At 44.0% G+C, this 24,913-nt stretch overlaps 1 protein-coding gene across 1 annotated transcript in view; it reads left to right on the forward strand.

The window, feature by feature from the left end:
• The window catches only part of LOC119524826 (sodium/glucose cotransporter 1-like), a 98,586-nt gene that overhangs the window by 73,416 nt on the left and 257 nt on the right, over positions 1-24,913 (forward strand). The window contains exons 11-16 of the mRNA XM_037823459.1: positions 2,566-2,673; positions 4,150-4,300; positions 20,906-21,074; positions 23,239-23,454; positions 24,358-24,460; positions 24,545-24,749. Coding sequence (XP_037679387.1) covers positions 2,566-2,673; positions 4,150-4,300; positions 20,906-21,074; positions 23,239-23,454; positions 24,358-24,460; positions 24,545-24,749 — 952 coding nt within the window. The remainder of the gene's footprint in view (positions 1-2,565; positions 2,674-4,149; positions 4,301-20,905; positions 21,075-23,238; positions 23,455-24,357; positions 24,461-24,544; positions 24,750-24,913) is intronic.

The raw sequence follows: 24,913 nt of genomic DNA on the forward strand, positions 1-24,913 counted from the left end.
AGGCTCCTTCCGTGGGAATCTGCTGTCGTGGTGCCTTTGACAAGGTCGAATAATGTAGGACACTTTTTACTGCCAAGTAATACATGCAGTAGACACCTCTAACCCTAATTCAGCCTTCAGTCTGCCCCTGAGACGTGCCTCTGTGTTTTTTGTTTGTTTTTCAAATCTTAATCCCTTTCCAGTTTTGAAGGGGGGGCGTGCTGCTCTGTTTTAGCCTTCCCAGGTTTGCACTTCACCTGCCAAGCAGTGTTTTTCTAGATCTCCCGGGAGATCCTCCCTCACCTGTAAGAAAGCAGGCCCATGGGCTCCGGGCCCCGGGTCCCCTCAGCTTTGCAGCCCCACCTCCCCACCCCCACTCCCCAGCGTGAACTGCCCTGAGGAGGAAGATGGCGCCATGTTTCTTGTGTCTTGGGCTCTAGAAAGGAAGCTGCTAATGGAGGTGGAAGCAGAGTAGAGGATCACTTCTCTATCTCTAGCTGGACTGGAGCCAGGAACCCACATCCTCCCTTACCATCTACCCAGGAGGTGGATGAGAAGAGGGAGGGAGGGAATGTGCTGGCAAGAGCCCTAGGGGTGGAGAACGACAGGGACCACGCTGTCCTGGTCCTCAGGGATGGCCGGACCCACGCAGGGATGCATGGTTTTCACACACCAGGTGTGTAAAACCAGAAAGCCATTGATCGCTAAGGCTTTGGTCCCAGTCCGTGCTCCTTGCAGAACACGCTTTTCCAGTAACCCGAAGGCTTACGCCCCCTAGGAGCTGGGCACTGCCAAAGTGTGATTCTCTGGACCTTGTTTCCCATTAAGATGGCCATTAGTTGGGGCTCTTGGCTGCAAACAACGTGCAGCCCATGGCTCCTCCTTCCACTGAGCTGGTGTCATCATCAGGTCGTGTTCCGGTTTGCCAGAGCTGCCGTTATGCAAAATACCATAAATGGATTGGCTTATTAGGTTACAGATTAACAGTTCTAAGACCATAAAAGTGTCCAAACTAAGGCATCAAGAAGATACCTTCACTGAAGAAAGGTCAGTGGTGTCTGGAACACCCTCTGTCAGCTGGGAAGGCACGTGGCTGGCGTCTGCTGGTCCTTTGCTCCTGGGTTCTGGTTTCAAAATGGCTTTCTCCAAAATGTTTCTGAGCTTCTGTCTCTCTTAGTTTCTCTCAGCTGTCTGGTTGGTTCTCCTGGGGTGTTTCTCTCTAAGCATCTAGGAGTCCTCTCTTAGCTTCTCCAGGGCAAACTCTGGGCTTCATCTCTTAGCTTAGCCTCTCCAAATGTCCTTCTGTCTGCATCTCCAAGCATCTGGGTCTGTGTGGGCTACTTACCTTCTCCTTGGAGCAAACTATGGATTAGATATCTTAGCTTCTCTCCAAAATGTCTCTTTCAGCTCTGAGTTCCTTCTCTCTGTGAGCTCTCTTAAAGTACTCCAGTGATCTAACCAAGACCCACCCTAAATGGGTAGAGTAACACCTCCATGAAAATAATCTAATAAAAAGGTCTCACCTACGGTTGGCTGGATCACATCTCCATGGAAACAACCTAATCAAAAGATCCCACCCCAACCAAAAGACTAATAAGTCTGTCTCCACAAGATTGCATTAAAGACCATGGCTTTTGTGGGGGACATAATAGATTCAACCCAGCACAGGCCATGCGGTGGCAAGATGGCCTCCTACAGCACCAGGCCTCTACCCCACAGCCTGACAGCCCCAGCAGAAAGAGGCTTTCCTTTCCCAGCTGTTCCAGCAAAAATCCAGATAAGAGGCTGGAGTAGTGAGCTGACGTGAAAGACATGGACCAGTCATGGTACCAAAGGGAAGGAGTGTTTAGAGTGGCCGCCTGGCCCCACCCCAGACCACGTGGAGGAGACTGAGGTCCTCTTCCCAGAGGGAAGGGGACTCAAGGGTGGGCAGACAAGAGTAGATGTCCACTGCAGCCACCCCCAGTAATGAGCTTCTACGTTCTTTCTGTAGACACTTGGCAATCCCTTCTAAAGCTAGAGATAGCTATCCCCAATAAAATAGCTTGCTCTACCATAAACGTAGACAATATCTGCCTCTTTCTGTTCTAGGTTGTTTTGCTTTTGTTTTTGTTTTTCATCAGATGGCAGCTGTATATCCCTTATTGAAGTTCCCAAGGGGTGTGTTATGTTCACTGTCTTTTTTTCCAGAAATTCTTCCCAAATACTTGTGAGGTAACACCCCTTTCAGGATCAGGGGAGTAAGGGCATGAGTTGCTCACACAGTAGTATATGGAAGACTAGTCCATCTGCCTTCCTCACCCCTAGCTGGGTCACTGCAAGGCTTATTGAGGTCAGGTGACTTGGTTTGGGTCATGGGGTAGATTTGTGGAAGCCCCAATGGGTTTGACTCCTACGTACCCAACTGCCAGCTTCTTTCTCAACCCAAAGTGTCTGAAGATGGTGTAGGATCATGAATTGGAGGTGTCACTGGTAGACCAAGAATCAAGCATCCAAGTGCATTCCAAATTCACTTCCCCTTCCCTGGGCTCTGACTTCAGACTTCCTAAGGCCAGGAGTTGGTGTGACTGTCACCTCTCTTTGCAGATAAAGTGGCGTGTGTTGTGCCTTCAGAGTGTCAGAAATACTGTGGCACCAGGGCTGGCTGCAGCGCCATTGCCTTCCCCGTGCTGGTGATGGCGCTGATGCCCAACGGTAAGAAACGGCTCTGCCAACAAGGGCCCTGGGAACCCCGTGAGCCATGTCCCCACTGGAGCCTTTTCCCTCAGGCTGTGAGTAGACGGTGGGGAGCGAGGGGGCTGGGGTGGGTGATCTCCTGGTCCAGTCCTTCTGGGCAGAAGTGCAGACCGTGGAGTGGAAGGGGCACTAGTAATGTCCTGACAAGGAGCTGGGCCTCCTCCCTCTTCCCTCCCTCCCTTCCCCTTCTTTCCCCACACACTGGAACATACATGGTCTCAGAGACACCACCCGGCACCCAGTTTGCATGATCTCCTTCACCTACTTAGCATCTTTCTTTGCACATTCATTCACTCAGCAGATGATCACTGGGTTCCACACTGTGCTAGGCTTTGCTCTAAACCATGAGATCACAAAGACGAACAAGACCTAGGCCAGCCCCAAAGAGCTTACTGTCCAGTGGGATCAGCCAGGAGATGGGCTGTTAGCCAACAGCGAGGTGGCTTTCATTGTGAGACGACAGTAGCCCATGCATTCATCTCGCCTTCTAACCCAAATCCCATTGAAATCACCAAATGAATTTTAAATTGAAAAAAATAAAAACCTTTATTATCTCTGGAGAACAGGAGAGGGTGCCATCAAGAGGCCAGAAAAGTAGAGATGTTTCCATAAAATACAGTATAGTTGGACTCCAGCTGAGAGAAGTACTGACCAGAAGAAATGCCCAGCTTAAAGCAGCCAGGGCTGCAAGTGAGGGTGGGCTGCAAGGCGGTTAAAAAGAAGGAAAATTAAAGGGCTCTGGTCTCTGCTGGCCCCAAGTAGCCCACACAATATACTAGGGCATTGATGCAGTGGACTTCCAGTTCAGGCCCTTTGTTCCCCTCAAGCAGGAAAGAAATCTCTCAGCAGAGCAGTTTAACGTCTGTGGCCCGGCAGCCCCGCAGGTCCTAACCCAAGATTGCCGTGTTGATCGCTCATCTTTGAGGGGTGCCCACTCTTTCTCGGGCACTACACTCACCCATATACTTAATCTACCTGGATCTTCACAGCAGCCTCAGTGGTAGGTGCTGTCACGGCCATTTGACCAACAAGGACTCCGACGCTCCAGGACCCGCTTGACTTGCCTACATCCAGAACCTTCTCTGAGCCTCTGGCTCCTCGTCTGTAAAAGTGGGGTCAGTGGTGTCCACCTCACCGGCTGTTGGGAGGATCGCATGGGCTAAAGCCTGGAGATAGATCATGGCACGAAGCAACCACTCAAGCGATTTTAGCTCCCATTATTGTATAAAGACACAACGGGAAACTGTCAGGTCCTGTCTCAAAACAAGGACAAATGTAATGCACTCGCCTATTTCAGATGGAATACCACTCCAAATAAAATGGCAGGATTTTTGCAGAAGAAAGTTAGTAGTTGGGAAAGTTCCTTCCAAGGTATAAGGCATCCCCTGGCACAGTCGAAGGGCTGGGGTCCAGAAAACGTCCCTTCTCTTCCAGGCTTACGTGGCTTGATGCTCTCTGCCCTCTGTGCCTCTTTCATGTGCTCCCTGACTTCCATTTTCAACAGCGCCAGCGCCATGTTCACTCTGGACGTCTACCCCAAGCTACGGCCTGTGGCCACCGAGAAGGAGCTCATGGTGACAAGCAGGTGAACGACCCTCAGCTCCCCTGCGTTACTGCCGGGACTGACGGCAGCTCCACACGATGTCACTAAGTGGAAACGGGGGACTGTCAGACCGTGGATAGCAATAGCCGATTTATGTACAGGAGGGTGTGTTTTTCTTTACTGGAGCTTAGCAGTGAGGATATATTGCTTTTATAATCAGAAAGAAAATTGTTTCCATTGGGGAAAACGTAAAGTCATAACAATCTCAATGATACAAATGAGAGAGTATAATGTACCCCCGCCAAAGAGTCCTTGTGAGGCAGTTTACGTGGAATATCTCATTAAGTGCTCATGACAGAAAGGTAAGTTTTACTGTTATTATTCTCACTGTACAAATGAGGGAACCGTGGTTCGGAGGGAGTGCTCTACCTGAGTGTGCAGGGTAAGCAGGGGAAGCTGTCCGTCTTGGTGTTGTGTGATGCCACATGACACCATGCTCAGCATGGGGTGGGGACACACGCACGTGCAAAACACGGCCCAGTCGTTAAAGGTTTCACATTGGCAGCCCCAGGGACATATCCATCCCCAGGGACACACACGTTATGTCTGGAACACTTGCTTTGATCTTGCATCAAGGGGCATGTCACTCATATATTTTATCTGCCCAACCCCTGGGGATGTTTGAGTTTGACATCACATTTTGATTAGCATTTCATAGTTTATAACGCGCTTATCCAAGAACTTCTAAGACATGAATTTTGGTTTATTTGAATTGTTATAGAACATAAAAAAGGGAAGACTTAAATTCATCTTTTGAAGCTTAAGACATTGATGCCCAAACCTAACAAATAGACAGAGAAAAAAGTGAACGAACACTAAAGACCAATCTCATTTTTAAATATCACTGCAAATATATAGAGAGATAAAATATTAGAGGCAAAAATACAACAATGCTGGGATTTTTTTCCAAGAAATACAAAGATGGTTCAATATTAGGAAATGTAGTAATATAATTCACCATAATGGTGGTGCAAAAGAGAAAAATCATACACATCTATTCCCAAATGATAAAAAGGCCTTTGCTAAAATGAGTACTTTTTTACATGATAAAACACATCTATATCAGCCTAAAAGTCTACTGCATGCTTAATTTTCTTTTTGTGTGATATTTCTGTGCGGTTTCGGTATTAAAGTGATGGCCTCTGAGAATGAATTAGGAAGTCTCCCCTACACTTTATTTTTTGGAAGAACTTGAGGAAGATTGGGATTAATTCTTCTGTGAATGTTTGGTAAAGATCACCAGTGAAGCCAACTGGTCCTAGACTTTTTCTTTGTTGGGAGGTTTTGATTACTGATTTAGTCTCTACTTTTTACTGGTCTATTGAGATCATCATATTTTTCTTGAGTCAGTTAAGGTTTTTGTGTGTTTCTAGGAATCTGTCTATTTTCATCAAGTTGTCCAATTTGTTGATGTACAATTGTTCATCATACCTTCTTATATTCCTTTTTATATCCATGGGGTTGGTAGTAATGTCTCCCTCTCATTTCTAGTTTTTGTTATTTGACCTCTCTCTCTTTTTTCTGTAGGTAAAGGTTTGTTAATTTATTGATCTTTTTAAAGAACGATGTTTTGGTTTCATTGATTCTATTATTTTTCTATCCTCTGTTTATCTATCTCTGCTCTAATGTTTATTATTTTCTTCATTCTGCTCACTTTGGGTTCTGTTTTCTCTTCTTTTTCTAGTTCCTCCAGCTATGAGAGTAGTGATTTGAGATCTTTTTTCTTTTTTAACACAAGCATTTTGTGCTATCAGTTTCACTCTGAGCACTACCTTTGCTATATACCATAAGTTTTGGCTTTGTTTTCTCATTTTCATTCAGTTCAAGATACTTCCTAATTTCCCTTGTGATTTTTTTCTTTAACCCATTGGTTCTTTGAGTGTATTGTTTAATTACCAAATATTTGTGAGATTACCCAGTTCTCCTTCTGTTTTTGATTTCTAACTTTGCCCCATATGGTCAGAGATGATACTTTGCATGATTTCAGTCTTTTAAAAATTTATTGAGACTTGTTTTGTGACCTAATATATGGTCTAACTTAGAGAATGATTCATGTGCGCTTGAGAAGAATATGTATTCTGCTATTATCAGATGAAGTATTCTAAATATGTTTTCTAGGACTAGTTGGTTTATAACACTGTTCTATTTCCTTATTCAGCTTTTCTTCTAGATGTTCCATCCATTTTTGAAAGTGGTATATTGAATCTCTTACTATTAATGTGGTATCTATTTCTCCCTTTGGATCTATTAATGTTGGCTTCATATATTTTGGTGCTCTGTTGTTATGTGTATATATGTTTATAGTTATTATACCTTCTTGTTGAATTGACTTTTACATCAATACTTGGTGCCCTTCTTTGTTTTAACATTTTTTACTTAAAGTCCATTTTGTCTGGTATTAGTATAGCCACCCTCCCTTTGTTTTTATTACTATTTGCATGGAGTATTTTTTCCACTCTTTTATTTACACCCTACTTGTATCTTTCAAATTAAGGTGAGTCTCTTGTATGCAGCATAGAGTTGGATCACTCTTTTAAAATCAGTTCTGCCCATCTGTTCTAGTTTGCTAATGCTGCAGAATGCAAAACACCGGAGATGGATAGGCTTTTATAAAATGGGGGTTTATTATACAATTACAGTCTTAAGGCCATAAAGTGTCCAAGGTAACACATCAGTAATCAGGTACCTTCACTGGAGGATGGCAAATGGTGTCCAGGAAACCTCTGTTAGCTGGGAAGGCAAGTGGCTGGCATCTGCTCCAAAGTTCTGGTTTCAAAATGGCTTTCTCCCAGGACATTCCTCTCTAGCAAGCTTGCTCCTCTTCAAAACGTCACTCACAGCTGCACTCTGTTCAGTCTCTTTGAGTCAGCATGTTTTATATGGCTCCACTGATCAAGGCCCACCCTGAATGGGTGGGGTCACACCTCCATGGGAGTATCCCACCAAAGTCACCACCCACAGCTGGGTGGGGCACATTCCAAGCAAATCTAACCAGCACCAAAATGTCTGTCCCACAAGACCACAAAGATAATGGCATTTGGGGGACACAATACATTCAAACTGGCACACCATCTCTGCCTTTTGACTGAGAGTTTAATACATTTACATTTAAAGTAACTACTCAATTCAGGACTTTCTTCTCCCATTTTACTCTTCGGTTTTTGTAAGTCTTTGCCATTTTTGTCCCTCAATTCTTCCATTACAGCCTATTTTTTTATTTAGCTGATCTTTTGTAGTGAACCCTTTAGCATCCTTTCTTTTTTCCTTTTGTGCCTTTTTTTCCCAAAAGGTCCTTTGTGGTCACCCTGGGGCTTAAATTAATATACCGTTTTCATTTGCTTTGATACCAACTTAACTTCAATAGCACACACAAACTATCTCCCTATGTCCCTCCTTTCTCCTGCCTTTATGCAATTCTTACTACAAATTACATACTTGTGCATTTTGAGTCCAGAACCATTGATTCGCCATTACTTTTTATGCATCTTCCTTTTAAAACCATAGGAAGAGGCGGGGCAAGATGGCAGACTGGTGAGCTGTATGTTTTAGTTACTCCTCCAGGAAAGTAGGTAAAAAGCCAGGAACTGCGTGGACTGGACACCACAGAGCAATCTGTCTTTGGGCATACTTCATACAACACTCATGAAAACGTGGAACTGCTGAGATCAGCGAAATCTGTAAGTTTTTGCGGCCAGGGGACCCGCGCCCCTCCCTGCCAGGCTCAGTCCCGGGGGAGGAGGGGCTGTCAGCTCCAGGAAGGAGAAGGGAGAATTGCAGTGGCTGCTCTCATCGGAAACTCATTCTACTGATTCAAACTCCAACCATAGATAGACTGAGGCCAGACACCAGAGACTCTGAGAGCAGCCAGCCCAGCAGAGAGGAGACGGGCATAGAAGGAAAACAACACGAGAAGCTCCAAAGTAAAAGCAGAGGATTTTTGGAGTTCTGGTGAACACAGAAAGGGGAAGGGCGGAGATCAGGCCTTGAGGCGCATATGCAAATCCCAAAGCAAGGCTGATCTCTCTGCCCAGGGCACCTTTCCTTAATGGCCCTGGTTGCTTTGTCTATTAGCATTTCAATAACCCATTAGATCTCTGAGGAGGTCCGTTTTTTTTGTTTTTTTTTTTTTTTTTAAATCCTTTTTGCTTTTTCTAAAACAATTACTCTAAGAAGCTCAATACAGAAAGCTTCAAAGAATTGAAATTTGGGCACGTCAAGTCAAGAGCAGAAATAAGAGAGCTCTGAGACAAAAGGCAATAATCCAGTGGCTGAGAAAATTCACTAAACAACACAACTTCCCAAGAAAAGGGGGGTGTCCGCTCACAGCCACCATCCTGGTGGACAGGAAACACTCCTGCCCATCGCCAGCCCCATAGCCCAGAGCTGCCCCAGACAACCCAGTGTGACGGAAGTGCTTCAAATAACAGGCACACACCACAAAACTGGGCGTGGACATTAGCCTTCCCTGCAACCTCAGCTGAATGTCCCAGAGCTGGGAAGGGGGAGCAGTGTGAATTAACAGAGCCCCATTCAGCCATCATTTGAGCAGACTGGGAGCCTCCCAACACAGCCCAGCAGCCCAGAACTGCCCTGGGGGGACGGCACTCACCTGTGACATAGCACAGTCATCCCTCAACAGAGGACCCGGGGTGCACAGCCTGGAAGAGGGGCCCACTTGCAAGTCTCAGGAGCCATACGCCAATACCAAAGACTTGTGGGTCAGTGGCAGAGACAAACTGTGGCAGGACTGAACTGAAGGATTAGACTATTGCAGTAGCTTTAAAACTCTAGGATCATCAGGGAGATTTGATTGTTAGGGCCACCCCCCCTCCCCGACTGCCCAGAAACACGCCCCACATACAGGGCAGGCAACACCAACTACACACGCAAGCTTGGGACACCAATTGGGCCCCACAAGACTCACTCCCCCACTCACCAAAAAGGCTAAGCAGGGGAGATCTGGCTTGTGGAGAACAGGTGGCTCGTGGACGCCACCTGCTGGTTAGTTAGAGAAAGTGTACTCCACGAAGCTGTAGATCTGATAAATTAGAGATAAGGACTTCAACTGGTCTACAAACCCTAAAAGAACCCTATCAAGGACAGCAAATGCCACGAGGCCAAAAACAACAGAAAATTATAAAGCATATCAAAAAACCAGACGATATGGATAACCCAAGCCCAAGCACCCAAATCAAAAGACCAGAAGAGACACACCTAGAGCAGCTACTCAAAGAACTAAAGATGAACAATGAGACCCTAGTACGGGATATGAAGGAAATCAAGAAGACCCTAGAAGAGCATAAAGAAGACATTGCAAGACTAAATAAAAAAATGGATGATCTTATGGAAATTAAAGAAACTGTTGACCAAATTAAAAAGATTCTGGACACTCATAGTACAAGACTAGAGGAAGTTGAACAACGAATCAGTGACCTGGAAGATGACAGAATGGAAAATGAAAGCATAAAAGAAAGAATGGGGAAAAAAAATTGAAAAACTCGAAATGGACCTCAGGGATATGATAGATAATATGAAGCGTCCGAATATAAGACTCATTGGTGTCCCAGAAGGGGAAGAAAAGGGTAAAGGTCTAGGAAGAGTATTCAAAGAAATTGTTGGGGAAAACTTCCCAAATCTTCTAAACAACATAAATACACAAATCATAAATGCTCAGCGAACTCCAAATAGAATAAATCCAAAAAAACCCACTCCGAGACATATACTGATCACACTGTCAAACATAGAAGAGAAGGAGCAAGTTCTGAAAGCAGCAAGAGAAAAGCAATTCACCACATACAAAGGAAACAGCATAAGACTAAGTAGTGACTACTCAGCAGCCACCATGGAGGCGAGAAGGCAATGGCACGATATATTTAAAATTCTGAGAGAGAGGAATTTCCAGCCAAGAATACTTTATCCAGCAAAGCTCTCCTTCAAATTTGAGGGAGAGCTTAAATTTTTCACAGACAAAGAAATGCTGAGAGAATTTGCTAACAAGAGACCTGCCCTACTGGAGATACTAAAGGGAGCCCTACAGACAGAGAAACAAAGACAGGACAGAGAGACTTGGAGAAAGGTTCAGTACTAAAGAGATTCGGTATGGGTACAATAAAGGATATTAATAGAGAGAGGGAAAAATATGGCAAACATAATCCAAAGGATAAGATGGCCGATTCAAGAAATGCCTTCACGGTTTTAACGTTGAATGTAAATGGATTAAACTCCCCAATTAAAAGATATAGATTCGCAGAATGGATCAAAAAAATGAACCATCAATATGTTGCATACAAGAGACTCATCTTAGACACAGGGACACAAAGAAATTGAAAGTGAAAGGATGGAAAAAAATATTTCATGCAAGCTACAGCCAAAAGAAAGCAGGTGTAGCAATATTAATCTCAGATAAAATAGACTTCAAATGCAGGGATGTTTTGAGAGACAAAGAAGGCCACTACATACTAATAAAAGGGGCAATTCAGCAAGAAGAAATAACAATCGTAAATGTCTATGCACCCAATCAAGGTGCCACAAAATACATGAGAGAAACATTGGCAAAACTAAAGGAAGCAATTGATGTTTCCACAATAATTGTGGGAGACTTCAACACATCACTCTCTCCTATAGATAGATCAACCAGACAGAAGACCAATAAGGAAATTGAAAACCTAAACAATCTGATGAATGAATTAGATTTAACAGACATCTACAGGACATTACATCCCAAATCACCAGGATACACATACTTTTCTACTGCTCACGGAACTTTCTCCAGAATAGATCATATGCTGGGACATAAAACAAGCCTCAATAAATTTAAAAAGATTGAAATTATTCAAAGCACATTCTCTGACCACAATGGAATACAATTAGAAGTCAATAACCATCAGAGACTTAGAAAATTCACAAATACCTGGAGGTTAAACAACACACTCCTAAACAATCAGTGGGTTAAAGAAGAAATAGCAAGAGAAATTGCTAAATATATAGAGACGAATGAAAATGAGAACACAACATACCAAAACCTATGGGATGCAGCAAAAGCAGTGCTAAGGGGGAAATTTATAGCACTAAACGCATATATTAAAAAGGAAGAAAGAGCCAAAATCAAAGAACTAATGGATCAACTGAAGAAGCTAGAAAATGAACAGCAAACCAATCCTAAACCAAGTAGAAGAAAAGAAATAACAAGGATTAAAGCAGAAATAAATGACATAGAGAACAAAAAACAATAGAAAGGATAAATATCACCAAAAGTTGGTTCTTTGAGAAGATCAACAAGATTGACAAGCCCCTAGCTAGACTGACAAAATCAAAAAGAGAGAAGACCCATATAAACAAAATAATGAATGAAAAAGGTGACATAACTGCAGATCCTGAAGAAATTAAAAAAATTATAAGAGGATATTATGAACAACTGTATGGCAACAAACTGGATAATGTAGAGGAAATGGACAATTTCCTGGAAACATATGAACAACCTAGACTGACCAGAGAAGAAATAGAAGACCTCAACCAACCCATCACAAGCAAAGAGATCCAATCAGTCATCAAAATCTTCCCACAAATAAATGCCCAGGGCCAGATGGCTTCACAGGGGAATTCTACCAAACTTTCCAGAAAGAACTGACACCAATCTTACTCAAACTCTTTCAAAACATTGAAAAAAATGGAACACTACCTAACTCATTTTATGAAGCTAACATCAATCTAATACCAAAACCAGGCAAAGATGCTACAAAAAAGGAAAACTACCGGCCAATCTCCCTAATGAATATAGATGCAAAAATCCTCAACAAAATACTTGCAAATCGAATCCAAAGACACATTAAAAAAATCATACACCATGACCAAGTGGGGTTCATTCCAGGCATGCAAGGATGGTTCAACATCAGAAAAACAATCAATGTATTACAACACATTAAAAACTCGAAAGGGAAAAATCAATTGATCATCTCAATAGATGCTGAAAAAGCATTTGACAAAATCCAACATCCCTTTTTGATAAAAACACTTCAAAAGGTAGGAATTGAAGGAAACTTCCTCAACATGATAAACAGCATATATGAAAAACCCACAGCCAGCATAGTACTCAATGGTGAGAGACTGAAAGCCTTCCCTCTAAGATCAGGAACAAGACAAGGATGCCCGCTGTCACCACTGTTATTCAACATTGTGCTGGAAGTGCTAGCCAGGGCAATCCGGCAAGACAAAGAAATAAAAGGCATCCAAATTGGAAAAGAAGAAGTAAAACTGTCATTGTTTGCAGATGATATGATCTTATATCTAGAAAACCCTGAGAAATCAACGATACACCTACTAGAGCTAATAAACAAATTTAGCAAAGTAGCGGGATACAAGATTAATGCACATAAGTCAGTAATGTTTCTATATGCTAGAAATGAACAAACTGAAGAGACACTCAAGAAAAAGATACCATTTTCAATAGCAACTAAAAAAATCAAGTACCTAGGAATCAACTTAACCAAAGATGTAAAAGACCTATACAAAGAAAACTACATAACTCTACTAAAAGAAATAGAAGGGGACCTTAAAAGATGGAAAAATATTCCATGTTCATGGATAGGAAGGCTAAATGTCATTAAGATGTCAATTCTACCCAAACTCATCTACAGATTCAATGCAATCCCAATCAAAATTCCAACAACCTACTTTGCAGACTTGGAAAAGCTAGTTATCAAATTTATTTGGAAAGGGAAGATGCCTCGAATTGCTAAAGACACTCTAAAAAAGAAAAACGAAGTGGGAGGACTTACACTCCCTGACTTTGAAGCTTATTATAAAGCCACAGTTGCCAAGACAGCATGGTACTGGCACAAAGATAGACATATAGATCAATGGAATCGAATTGAGAATTCAGAGATAGACCCTCAGATCTATGGCCGACTGATCTTTGATAAGGCCCCCAAAGTCACCGAACTGAGCCATAATGGTCTTTTCAACAAATGGGGCTGGGAGAGTTGGATATCCATATCCAAAAGAATGAAAGAGGACCCCTACCTCACCCCCTACACAAAAATTAACTCAAAATGGACCAAAGATCTCAATATAAAAGAAAGTACCATAAAACTCCTAGAAGATAATGTAGGAAAACATCTTCAAGACCTTGTATTAGGAGGCCACTTCCTAGACTTTACACCCAAAGCACAAGCAACAAAAGAGAAAATAGATAAATGGGAACTCCTCAAGCTTAGAAGTTTCTGCACCTCAAAGGAATTTCTCAAAAAGGTAAAGAGGCAGCCAACTCAATGGGAAAAAATTTTTGGAAACCATGTATCTGACAAAAGACTGATATCTTGCATATACAAAGAAATCCTACAACTCAATGACAATAGTACAGACAGCCCAATTATAAAATGGGCAAAAGATATGAAAAGACAGTTCTCTGAAGAGGAAATACAAATGGCCAAGAAACACATGAAAAAATGTTCAGCTTCACTAGCTATTAGAGAGATGCAAATTAAGACCACAATGAGATACCATCTAACACCGGTTAGAATGGCTGCCATTAAACAAACAGGAAACTACAATTGCTGGAGGGGATGTGGAGAAATTGGAACTCTTATTCATTGTTGGTGGGACTGTATAATGGTTCAGCCACTCTGGAAGTCAGTCTGGCAGTTCCTTAGAAAACTAGATATAGAGCTACCATTCGATCCAGCGATTGCACTCCTCGGTATATACCCGGAAGATCGGAAAGCAGTGACACGAACAGATATCTGCACGCCAATGTTCATAGCAGCATTATTCACAATTGCCAAGAGATGGAAACAACCCAAATGTCCTTCAACAGATGAGTGGATAAATAAAATGTGGTATATACACACGATGGAATACTACGCGGCAGTAAGAAGGAACGATCTGGTGAAACATATGACAACATGGATGAACCTTGAAGACATAATGCTGAGCGAAATAAGCCAGGCACAAAAAGAGAAATATTATATGCTACCACTAATGTGAACTTTGAAAATGTAAAACAAATGGTTTATAATGTAGAATGTAGGGGAACTAGCAGTAGAGAGCAATTAAGGAAGGGGGAACAATAATCCAGGAAGAACAGATAAGCTATTTAACGTTCTGGGGATGCCCAGAAATGACTATGGTCTGTTAATTTCTGATGGTTGTAGTAGGAACAAGTTCACTGAAATGTTGCTATATTATGTAACTTTCTTGGGGTAAAGTAGGAACATGTTGGAAGTTAAGCAGTTATCTTAGGTTAGTTGTCTTTTTCTTACTCCCTTGCTATGGTCTCTTTGAAATGCTCTTTTATTGTATGTTTGTTTTCTTTTTAACTTTTTTTTTCATACAGGTGATTTGAAAAAAGAAGGGAAAGTTAAAAAAAAAAAAAAAAAAAAAAAAAAAAGATGTAGTGCCCCCTTGAGGAGCCTGTGGAGAATGCAGGGGTATTCGCCTACCCCACCTCCATGGTTGCTAACATGACCACAGACATAGGGGACTGGTGGTTTGATGGGTTGAGCCCTCTACCATAAGTTTTACCCTTGGGAAGACGGTTGCTGCAAAGGAGAGGCTAGGCCTCCCTGTATTTGTGCCTAAGAGTCTCCTCCTGAATGCCTCTTTGTTGCTCAGATGTGGCCCTCTCTCTCTGGCTAAGCCAACTTGAAAGGTGAAATCACTGCCCTCCCCCCTACGTGGGATCAGACACCCAGGGAAGTGAATCTCCCTGGCAACGTGGAATATGACTCCCGAGGAGGAATGTAGACCCGGCACCGTGGGACGGAGAACATCTTCTTGACCAAAAGGGGGATGTGAAAGGAAATGAAATAAGCTTCAGTGGCAGAGAGATTCCAAAAGGAGCCGAGAGGTCACTCTGGTGGGCACTCTTATGCACACTTTAGACAACCCTTTTTAGGTTCTAAAGAATTGGGGTAGCTGGTGGTGGATACCTGAAACTATCAAACTACAACCCAGAACCCATGAATCTCGAAGACAGTTGTATAAAAATGTAGCTTATGAGGGGTGACAATGGGATTGGGAAAGCCATAAGGACCAAACACCACTTTGTCTAGTTTATGGATGGATGTGTAGAAAAGTAGGGGAAGGAAACAAACAGACAAAGGTACCCAGTGTTCTTTTTTACTTCAATTGCTCTTTTTCACTCTAATTATTATTATTGTTATTTTTGTGTGTGTGCTAATGAAGGTGTCAGGGATTGATTTAGGTGATGAATGTACAACTATGTAATGGTACTGTAAACAATCGAAAGTACAATTTGTTTTGTATGACTGCGTGGTATGTGAATATATCTCAATAAAATGATGATTTAAAAAAAAAAAAAAAAAAAAAAAAAAAACCATAGGAAGTAAAAAGTGGAGTTACAAACCAAAAATGCAATAGTAATAACATTATATTTATCCATATCTTTACCTTTACCAGATATTTTTATTTCTTCATTAAGCTTCTCTGTATTGTCTGGTGCCCTTTCCTTTCAACCTGTGGCACTTCCTCTAGCATCTCTTGTAGGACCAGGCTACTGGTGACAAACTCCCTCAGCTTCTCTCTTTCTGGAAATGTCTTAATCTCTTCCTAACTTTTTGAAAGACAGTTTTACTAAATGTAGCATCTTTGGGTTGGTAGGTTTTTTTCCTTTTACCACTTTAAATATGTCATCCCTCTGCCTTCTTGCCTCCATGGTTTCTGATGAGCAACTGGCACTTAATCTCATTGAAGCTCCTTTGTACGTGATGTATTGCTTCTCTCTTATTGCCTTCAGTTTTCTCTCCTTATCTTTGGCATTTAGCAGTTTGATTATATGTCATTTTGTATGTCTGTTTGGGTTTATCCTGTTCAGAGTTATACTTTCATGCCATTCCTTAGATTTGGAAACTCACCAGCCATTTTCTCTTCAGATGTTTCCTCTGCCCCTTTCTCTCTTTCTTCTCCTTCTGGACTTCTCACCATGCATACATTGGAATGCTTGGTAGCGTCCCACAGGCCTCTCATCTCTGTTCACTTTTTTTTATTCTTTTTTCTTTCTGCTTTTCAGGCTGAATAATTTCAATTATATTATTTCCAAGTGCACTGATACTTTCTTCTGCCAGCTCCAATCTGCCACAGGGAATATTTTGTTTCTATGACTGTTGTCCTCAGCTGTTTGGTTCTTTTTCATATTCTCTCTCTTTATTGATATTCTCTTTGTGTTAACCTGTTATTTTCCTAATGTTCTTTAGTTCTTTGTCCATTCTTTAGCTCTTTGAACATTTTTAGAATCTTTTTTTTTAGAAGTCTTTTTGGTTATATCTCAGGTCTAGTTTTCCTCACTTTCTGTTTCTAATGCTTTAATCTCTTTCACCTGGGCCATCACTTCCTGTTTCTCTGTGTGTTGTGTAATATTTTTTTGCAACCCATTTTTATATTGTATCTTGCTGTCACTGGAATTTAGGCTTTAAGGCATGTGTTCCTTAAGGATGTATCCAGCTAGTGTCATGACAGAGTTTTCCTTAAATACCAGGAGCCAATAAAACCAAAAAGAAAAAATGAAAACTCCTTTCCCGGTCTTTGCAGATTTGCTTGTGAGTATACTCTCCTCAGAGCTTAGCCATACACTCAGTTTAGAGAACAGCCCAAGGCGAAAGCATAGGAACTCCCAGATATTTTTCTGTACCTGCATCTTGTCCTGGGAATTCTGCATGGACCCAGAAATTGTCCATTTATGCTGATATGAATGTCCTCACCTGCCCCTAGAAACAGTGTTTCCTCACAGTCCCAGTGCTCTGCAGGAGAGCTCACTGAACTGCCTCGAGGTGCATGTTGACTTCTGGGACAGTAACCTGTGATGCATGTCATGGTTCAGTCCTTCAGGCTACCCAAGATGTATGGGTACAGACATACATGCACCCTAGTATATGCACGAAGGTTATTCTGCTCCCTCCATAACCGGGACCAGGGATCTGCACTGGGAGTGCACACCAGCTCCACACTGAGCTGGTGGGGCGGTGGGGGAGGGGCTGCAAGAGCACTCAGGGCTCCTGCCATTTTTAAGCTGCCTTTTTCTTGATTTGGTCCTTGCCCTGTTACTGTAATGCTTTAACTGTTTTCTGGAGCTTTAAAAAGATGTTTCTACCTGTTCAGCTTGTTCAAACTTCTGTGGGGGGGAACGGAGCCTGGGAGAATCTCACTCTGCCATCTTGACCGGGGTGAGGCCCTCTGCCTTTTAATTGGAGTGTTTAGCCCATTTGCATTTAATATAATCACTGGTATGGGTCAAACTATTTTTAACATTCCATTTTAATTTATTTTCATTGCTCTAGGGATTACAATATTTATTTCTAACCTATCAAAATCTACCTAGGCTTAATATTGTGCCAATTTTTGTAAATTCTATCCTTGCAACAGTATACACCATTTTCCCTTTCCATCCTTGTTGTTGTTGTCATGTATTTTATATCCACATACATTATAAATCCCACAATACAACAATACAATTTTTACTTTAAGCAGTTTCCTTTTAAAAAATTAAATAAGAAAATGTATGTATTGCATTTTTAAATTTACCCATATATTTTATCTTTATGGTGCTCATCAATCTTCCTTTTAGGTCCAGGTTTCCATTTCTGTCATTTCCCCTCACCCTAAAGAGCTTCCTTCAGAATGTCTTGCAATGCAGGTCTGCTGGAGACAAATTCCCTCAGTTTCTGCTTATCAGAACATGTTTTTGTATCACCTTCATTTTTCAAGGATATCTTTACTGAATATAGAATTCTGGGTTGGCATTGCCTGCCTCTTGGCACTTTAAAGGTGCGGCTCCATCTTCTTTAGTCCTCTTGTTTCTGATGAGAAGTGAGCCATATGTGCTTTTTCTCTGGTTTTCAATATTCTCTCTTCATTTCTGATTTTCAGCATTTTCAGTATGATGTGCCGAGGTGTGTGTGTGTGTATGTTCGTTCATCCTGATCGAGCTTCTTGAAATCTCTGTAAGTTAATAGCTTTCACCAACTATTGGAAATTTTTTACCATTATTTCTTTGAATATTTTTCTCCTTTATTCTCTCCTCTCCTTTTGGGACTCCATTTTTACATATATTAGTCCTTTCAGTATTGCACTGCAGATCATTGAAACTCTGTTTTGTTATTTTCATTTTTAAAATTTCTCTGTATGGTGCAGTTTAGATTTCTCTGTCAGGCTGTCTTTGGGTTTAGTGGCCTTTCTTCTGCCATTCCAACCTATTTTTAAGCCCAACTAGTGAATTTTTCATTGTAGATATTGAGAGCTGGATTTTCAGTACTGGTATTTCAGTTTGGTTCCTTTTTAAGATTTCTTTAGTTTCTAATTCTCTACCGTGAGTCCCCATCTGTTCACTCATTATGACCAGCATTTCTTTTATCCTTTAATATAGCTATTACAGCTACTTTCAACTGTTCATCTGTTAATTTTAATATATGAGTCATCTCAGGGTCAGTTTCTTTTGAGGCTTCTTTTCTTGACAATGCGTCATATTTCCTGTTTCTTCACATGCCTAGTAAATTTTTATTGAATACTGAACATTGCAGGTGATCCTCTGTAGAGTCTCTGGATCATGTTCTTCTGAAGGTTGGTTTTTGTTTTAGCATGCAGGTAAATTGCTAGCTGGTCACTTAAACTTGTGGAGGCTTGGCTTTACACTCTTTTAGGGTGGGTTTGTTTCTGTTTTGCCCTTAGTCTTAATGCAAATTCTTAGTCCTGGAATATAATCTCTTATCCTAAGGCATGGCCCTTCTGGGGTTCCAGTGATAGGCCCAAGGTGGTTAAATAGCCCTTGCAACTTAATGGCATTCAAACCCCAATTTCTGTCTTCTCTGCTGTAGAAAGTAGCTGAAATCTTTGATCAACTTTTCCAGCCTTCCAGCAGTTGCTCTTTTCGGGAATCTTTGGAGATTCTCCCACATATTCAAATTTCAGGACTCAAGGGGAGCTTGCCCACAGATCTGGGTCTCCTTTCTCTGTGTATCCTCTCTTTCTAGGATTTCCCTCATTGTTTTTCAACCATTCTGGAAGCCCCAAACATTTTCCTCTGACACCTTAATCCAGTAAGCATGGAGCTTTCTGCTTGGTTCCAGCATCCCACACCATGTAGACTGGGGAGAGCCCTCCGGAGAAAAGCTGTATAAATGCACACATAACCCAGTGAGGTTTCTTTCTTCCAGGGATTGAGTCCCCTCCCATTTATGTCTGCTTTGGCTGCTCTTTCAGTGCTCCAGGGTTGTTGTTTTTATAATTTACCCAGAGTTTGTAATTATTATCTGTAGGAAGGTTAGTCTGTTGCGAGCTGTTCCGTCATTACTGGAATTGGAGCCCACTTTTCTGCCTCTCCTTTGGCCATCAGGGAGGTTTTCTCTTCTAGCTCACATTCACACTCTCCCAAAACTGTAACTTTTAAATCCCCGTTGACATATAACTAAGATTTGTTCATCTTTCAGAAGACATTTAATCTAGTGTAATTTCATAGATGGATACACATTTAAAATACCATTTACTTCCACAGCATTGTAAATGTGATTCATCCCACTGATTTTTGTACTTGGGAGTAGTTGAGATGGGCAAGTTCATGTTGCACATATGTTTCCACAACTATAACAGAGAGAACCGAAGAGGCAACGACAGTTAAATGCACTGTGTGATCATAGACAGGATCTAATAATGGAGGAGAAAAGGCTCAAAGGGACATTAGTGGAATGTATGAAAAACTTGGAGTATAGACTGTTATTTTTATGTCGATGTTAAATTTCTTGAGCTTGATAACTTTTACTTAAGGTGGTTACATAAGTGAGTATCATTGTTCTCAGCACATATACATGGGAAGTATTATGTGTTCAAGGAGCTTGATGTCTACAACCTGCTGTGAAATGTTTAGAAAATAGATATATACATAGGAAGGATGGGAGGGACAGAGGGAGAATGTTACGGCAAATGTGGCAAAATGTTAAAAGTTGGCGCATCAGGGTCTGGCTTGGGGATATGTTAGAGTTCTCTGTGTGGGTTTGGATTATTTTTGTAACTGTCCTGTAAGTTTGAAATTATCTCAAAATAAAAAGTTTATTAAAATATACTTTTTCGAAGTAAATTAATTTAGAAAATTTACTTAGAAAAAGTAATGAATGTTTGGAGCCTCCACCCAGTTCCTTAAAAATATGAGTAAAATTTAAATAATGAAATGTTTCAAACTTGTTAAAATCTTTAAAATCATGTGCCATGATCCTCTTCCTGAAAGGAAATAAAAATCATGTTACTATTTAAGAAATTAAAAATTGCAAGGTAGTATATACTTTAAAAGCCTAACTGCCCCCAAATTTGATGAGACTCTACCCATGATCCGGTTAACAGGCAAATGGAGATACACTCCATTTTATTTGTTCGAATGTTGAAGGGTTTTTGTCTGCAGCCCTGTGGCTCCCACCTGTCTTAGGGGTACGGTTGTCCCCTCATTCCCCACATTCGTGAATGGGCCCCTAAATTTAACTGAAGGAATAACGGAGTTAGTAGTCTGTGGTTTATAGATAATGGTTTTATCATTGGGGACGGAGTGGAGAATGGGACCATGACATTGTCATCGACTGGGTGTTTAATTTACAGGTTTTTCATTATACTGTTACTTGCTGTCAGCCTGGCCTGGGTCCCTGTTGTGGAGATGACACACGGCAAACAGGTGTTTGAATTCATGCATTCGGTGACGAGTTGCCTGACGCCACCCATTGCCGCCATCTTCCTGCTCGCCATCTTTTGCAAGAGAGTCAACGAGCAGGTGGGCGCTGGCGGGGCCACCTCGTGACGCAACCTGAGGGTTACTTCACACTGTGTTTTTGCGAGAGGTGCCCTGGGAGGGCTTCTTACACTGTCAGAGTTTCTGCTGGTGCATCATTTGCTTGCTGACAGACGGTTTCCCCCTGGGATGTTTGGGTCCGAGCTTCCTCTTGGGCATGGAGGGAAAGAGAGCTCTGATTTGGTTTCCACTTTCAGCCATGCCCCAGATAATGCAGGATGGCGACGGATCCTCCATCATGCAGAGTCGGCTGTGGGAAAATATTCTTCCGCTTCCTCTGTACCCGAATGTGTCAGGCTCAGAGATTGCACCCAGGGAGGGGGTAGCCTGGTGGGCTCCTTCCACCTTCCCTGCAGTGAGCAGGTGATCATTTTGACCGAGAAGAATCTCTTCCAGCTGCACTTAAGATCCCCCCCAAAAAAGATCCAAATCCACAGTTTAATCATTTTGTGAATAAGGCTTTGAATGGTTTGCCAGGAGGTTTTCACTGATTTGAGTTATACCTTAAATCTTCTTGTTTCCCCCAGTAGCACTAGCGGTGGACCTCGCACAATTTCCCGATGATGGCATCTGAGGGGCCCTGCGATCTGGCCCCTGCCTACCTCTCCAGCCTTCCCCTCTCCCTGCACAGCACACCTAGCCCCTGCGAATGACTTGTGCTGGTTGCCAGCCTGTCCCGTGCCCTCTCTGACCTCCCTTTTTTTGCATAGACTGTTTTCTTGGCCACACATGTCTTTCTCCTCTCCACTTGGCTAGTTTTTCATCCCTCTCTAAGTTGTTCACTCTTCCAGACCAGCCCACCATCGCTCCCTGCTCTGTCCACTTCTTCAGAACTCAGCTTCGCACCGGGCTCCAGGGATGCCAGAGCTGCTTCTCTTTGCTCTCCTGGGAAGGGCAGGGGCAAACAGGGCCTCCCACCTCTGATGCCACCCTCGGGCTGCCGGGGCTTAGTGGCTCTCCCACTTTCCCTGGTCCAAGGTTGCAAACATGTTGCATCCACCTCCTTGGGCCTCGAGAATTCTCTGGGCCCTCCCAGCCACCCTGTTTCCAATGGCATGCTCATCTCCCTTCGCCCGTCTTCCTCTAGCGCTCCCCCTTCTGCCCATCTCCTTCGGTGAACAGTTCCTGCGGCTCATACACTTGGCTGTTGGCTTTGGCTCCTTCCTCCATCTTCTCCAAAACCGCTCCCAAGCCAAAGCTCGGCATTGCCACCTTCACATCTCAGAGAAGCCTCTGGCACTTACCCACGGGCCCTGGGAGACGAAGCAGGACGAGTTCCGTTAGCTGACCAACCCCACGCTGGCCATCCTGACCTTAGTGAGCTCACACAAGCACATGATCCCTGCCGCTGTGCCCCATGATGAGACAGAGCCACGGTTGCAAGGCAGTCATTTTCCAAAGTGTGTACAGCTTGGAACTTCACCCTATGCTCACTGAATACCGTTGAGAGTCTTCCCCATGCCGGGCTCTGTCCTAGCACTGGGGATGAACTTCCCCAGAGGGCAGGTTTGACTCTGATGGCAGTGGGAGGCCACCGGAGGGTGTGAGCAGAGGTGTGGCCCTTTCCATCAAGTGTGTGCTTTGCACAGCTCGCTCTGGCTTCTGCGGGGAGAATCATCTGCAGCAAGGCAAGCAGGAGAGCAGGTGGGGAGTCCCACTGTGTGGGAGAAGCTGGTGGTTAGGGGCGCCGGCAGTAGCCATGGAGGTGATGGTACGTGATTAGATTCCAGATCCATTTTGGAGGTTGAGTCAACAAGATTTGCTAATGGCTTGGTAGGGCCTGATAGAGAGGAACTAGGGGTGACTCCTGGGGGGGTGGCCCGAGCAGCCAGGGAGCTGGGGATGCCCCTTACAGAGGTGGGGAAGGCTGGGTTCTTTTTAGACACCTATATGTTATCTAACTTAACAGTGTTTCCATTTTTTTTTAATGACCTAAGAGACAGTGCAAGTGTTTCAGTTCTTTGTTCAGCCCAATAAGGTATCATTTTCTCTCTGTTGCTGACACTCTGCATTTGCAAGGTATTCGGTGCCCGTGACATGATGAAATGACTTTAGAACTCAGATATCCAGGGGAGTGAGGACGAAGACGGACTGCCCATCACCCGTCTTCCTCGAGGGTGACTCTCCCGGGCTCCTTCTCCTGCAGGGTGCCTTCTGGGGGCTGACTGGCGGGATCCTCATCGGCTCGTTGCGGGTGGTGACCGAGTTTGTTTACGGCCCTCAATCCTGCTCAGAGAGCACCAGTTGCCCCGTGATCATCTGTGGCATCCACTACCTGCACTTCACCATCATCCTCTTTGTGCTCAGCCTCCTCATCAGCCTGGCGATCTCTGCAGCCACAGCGCCCATTCCCGATAAACACGTGAGTGCCGCCAGTGGGATTTTCTGGGGTCCCACCGAGCAATAACGTGAGTAGCACGGGCGAAGCGTCATATTCTCTGTGGAAGTCTGGATGGGTGGGGGCTGGGCGTGGAGGGGAGGTGGGCAATAGGCAGATGTTCTGGTTTGCTAAATGCTGCCAGAATGCATAACACCAGAAATGTATGGGCTTTTATAAAGGGGGTTTATTTGGTTGCACGGTTAAAGTCTTAGAGCCATAAAGTGTCCAAGGTAACACATCAACAATTGGCTACCTTCACTGGAGGATGGACAGTGGTGTCCAGAAAACCTCTGTTAGCTGCTTGCGCTGGTGGCTTAGCATCGATCTTGTCCAGAGTAGACATCTCTGCTGATCCCAAACCTTTAAAAAGGAAAATTGGCAGGGCTTTGTTACTTCCCCAAATTTCTGTATATGTTTTCAGAAAAACAAAAAAATTACAGGCCGGGGGAAAAGGTGTGCTCCCTTTTGCTTCTGAGGATGAAGCTTGTGTCTGAAGTCCAGGCCGGCAGGGGCTTCTGGAATGGAAACAGCACCTAGGTCCTGCCCCAAGAGCCCCCATCCTGGAGACGTGGCCAGGGGGTGAGGGGTGGTTTCTCCCACCCCAATAGGGCACAGGTTCCTGCACCCTCAACCCTCAGGACCCAAAGGACCCCTAAGCTCATCTCCCCCAGCCCCCTTGCTTGACAGCTGAGGGACACCGAGGCTGAGCTGGGGGGCTCACTGAGGCCCCAGAGCCAGAACTCCATTCCCAGAGCCCCGATTCCCACAGGCCCCACCCACACTGCGTCCCTCCACCTTCCTTGGGGTCTGGCCGGCACACCTTTGTGGTGTCCCCTGGGGACCCTGTGCCCAGCTGCCCTGGTGACACCCGCTCTGCCTCCACAGCTGCACCGGCTCTGCTGGAGTCTCCGGGACAGCCAGGAGGAGAGGGTAGATCTGGATGCAGAAGCACCAGGGAGGAGAGTGCCCCAGCCCAGAGAGCCTCCAGGTGAGGGGCGCAGAGCCCGCAGAAGGGGGGCACAGGTGGAGAGTTTGGGGTGGACGGGGGCCCCGGGAATGCCCTTCACGACAGAGGCCCAGGCCTTCGTCTTGCCTGAGACGCCTTCAGGGGGGGGTGTGGGCGCTGTGGGGCAGCCGCTTGGGGCAGGCTGGGCGGAGAGGACAGGGAGACACGGCAGGTGGCCCGGGCAGGCCTGCGAGGGAGGGTGCCGAAGGGAGGGCTGCCCTCGCCTGGAGGGCCCTGAAGGCGCCGTGAAGGGGGAAGGCTGGAGTGTCGGGTGACCTGGAAGCAGTTCAAGGAGAAGGTGCTGTCCACTGAGCAAATGCGGCGGCCAGAAAGAGATGAGGCCCGACGGGGAGTTGGTCGTGGGGTGCCTGCCGAGAGCAGTTTGCGGAGTGGTGCAGGCCACAGCCTCATCGGGATGGGGGCAGGAGGGGGGGA

This window comes from Choloepus didactylus, assembly GCF_015220235.1.
Source record: "Choloepus didactylus isolate mChoDid1 chromosome 23 unlocalized genomic scaffold, mChoDid1.pri SUPER_23_unloc1, whole genome shotgun sequence".
Classification (NCBI taxonomy): domain Eukaryota; kingdom Metazoa; phylum Chordata; class Mammalia; order Pilosa; family Megalonychidae; genus Choloepus; species Choloepus didactylus.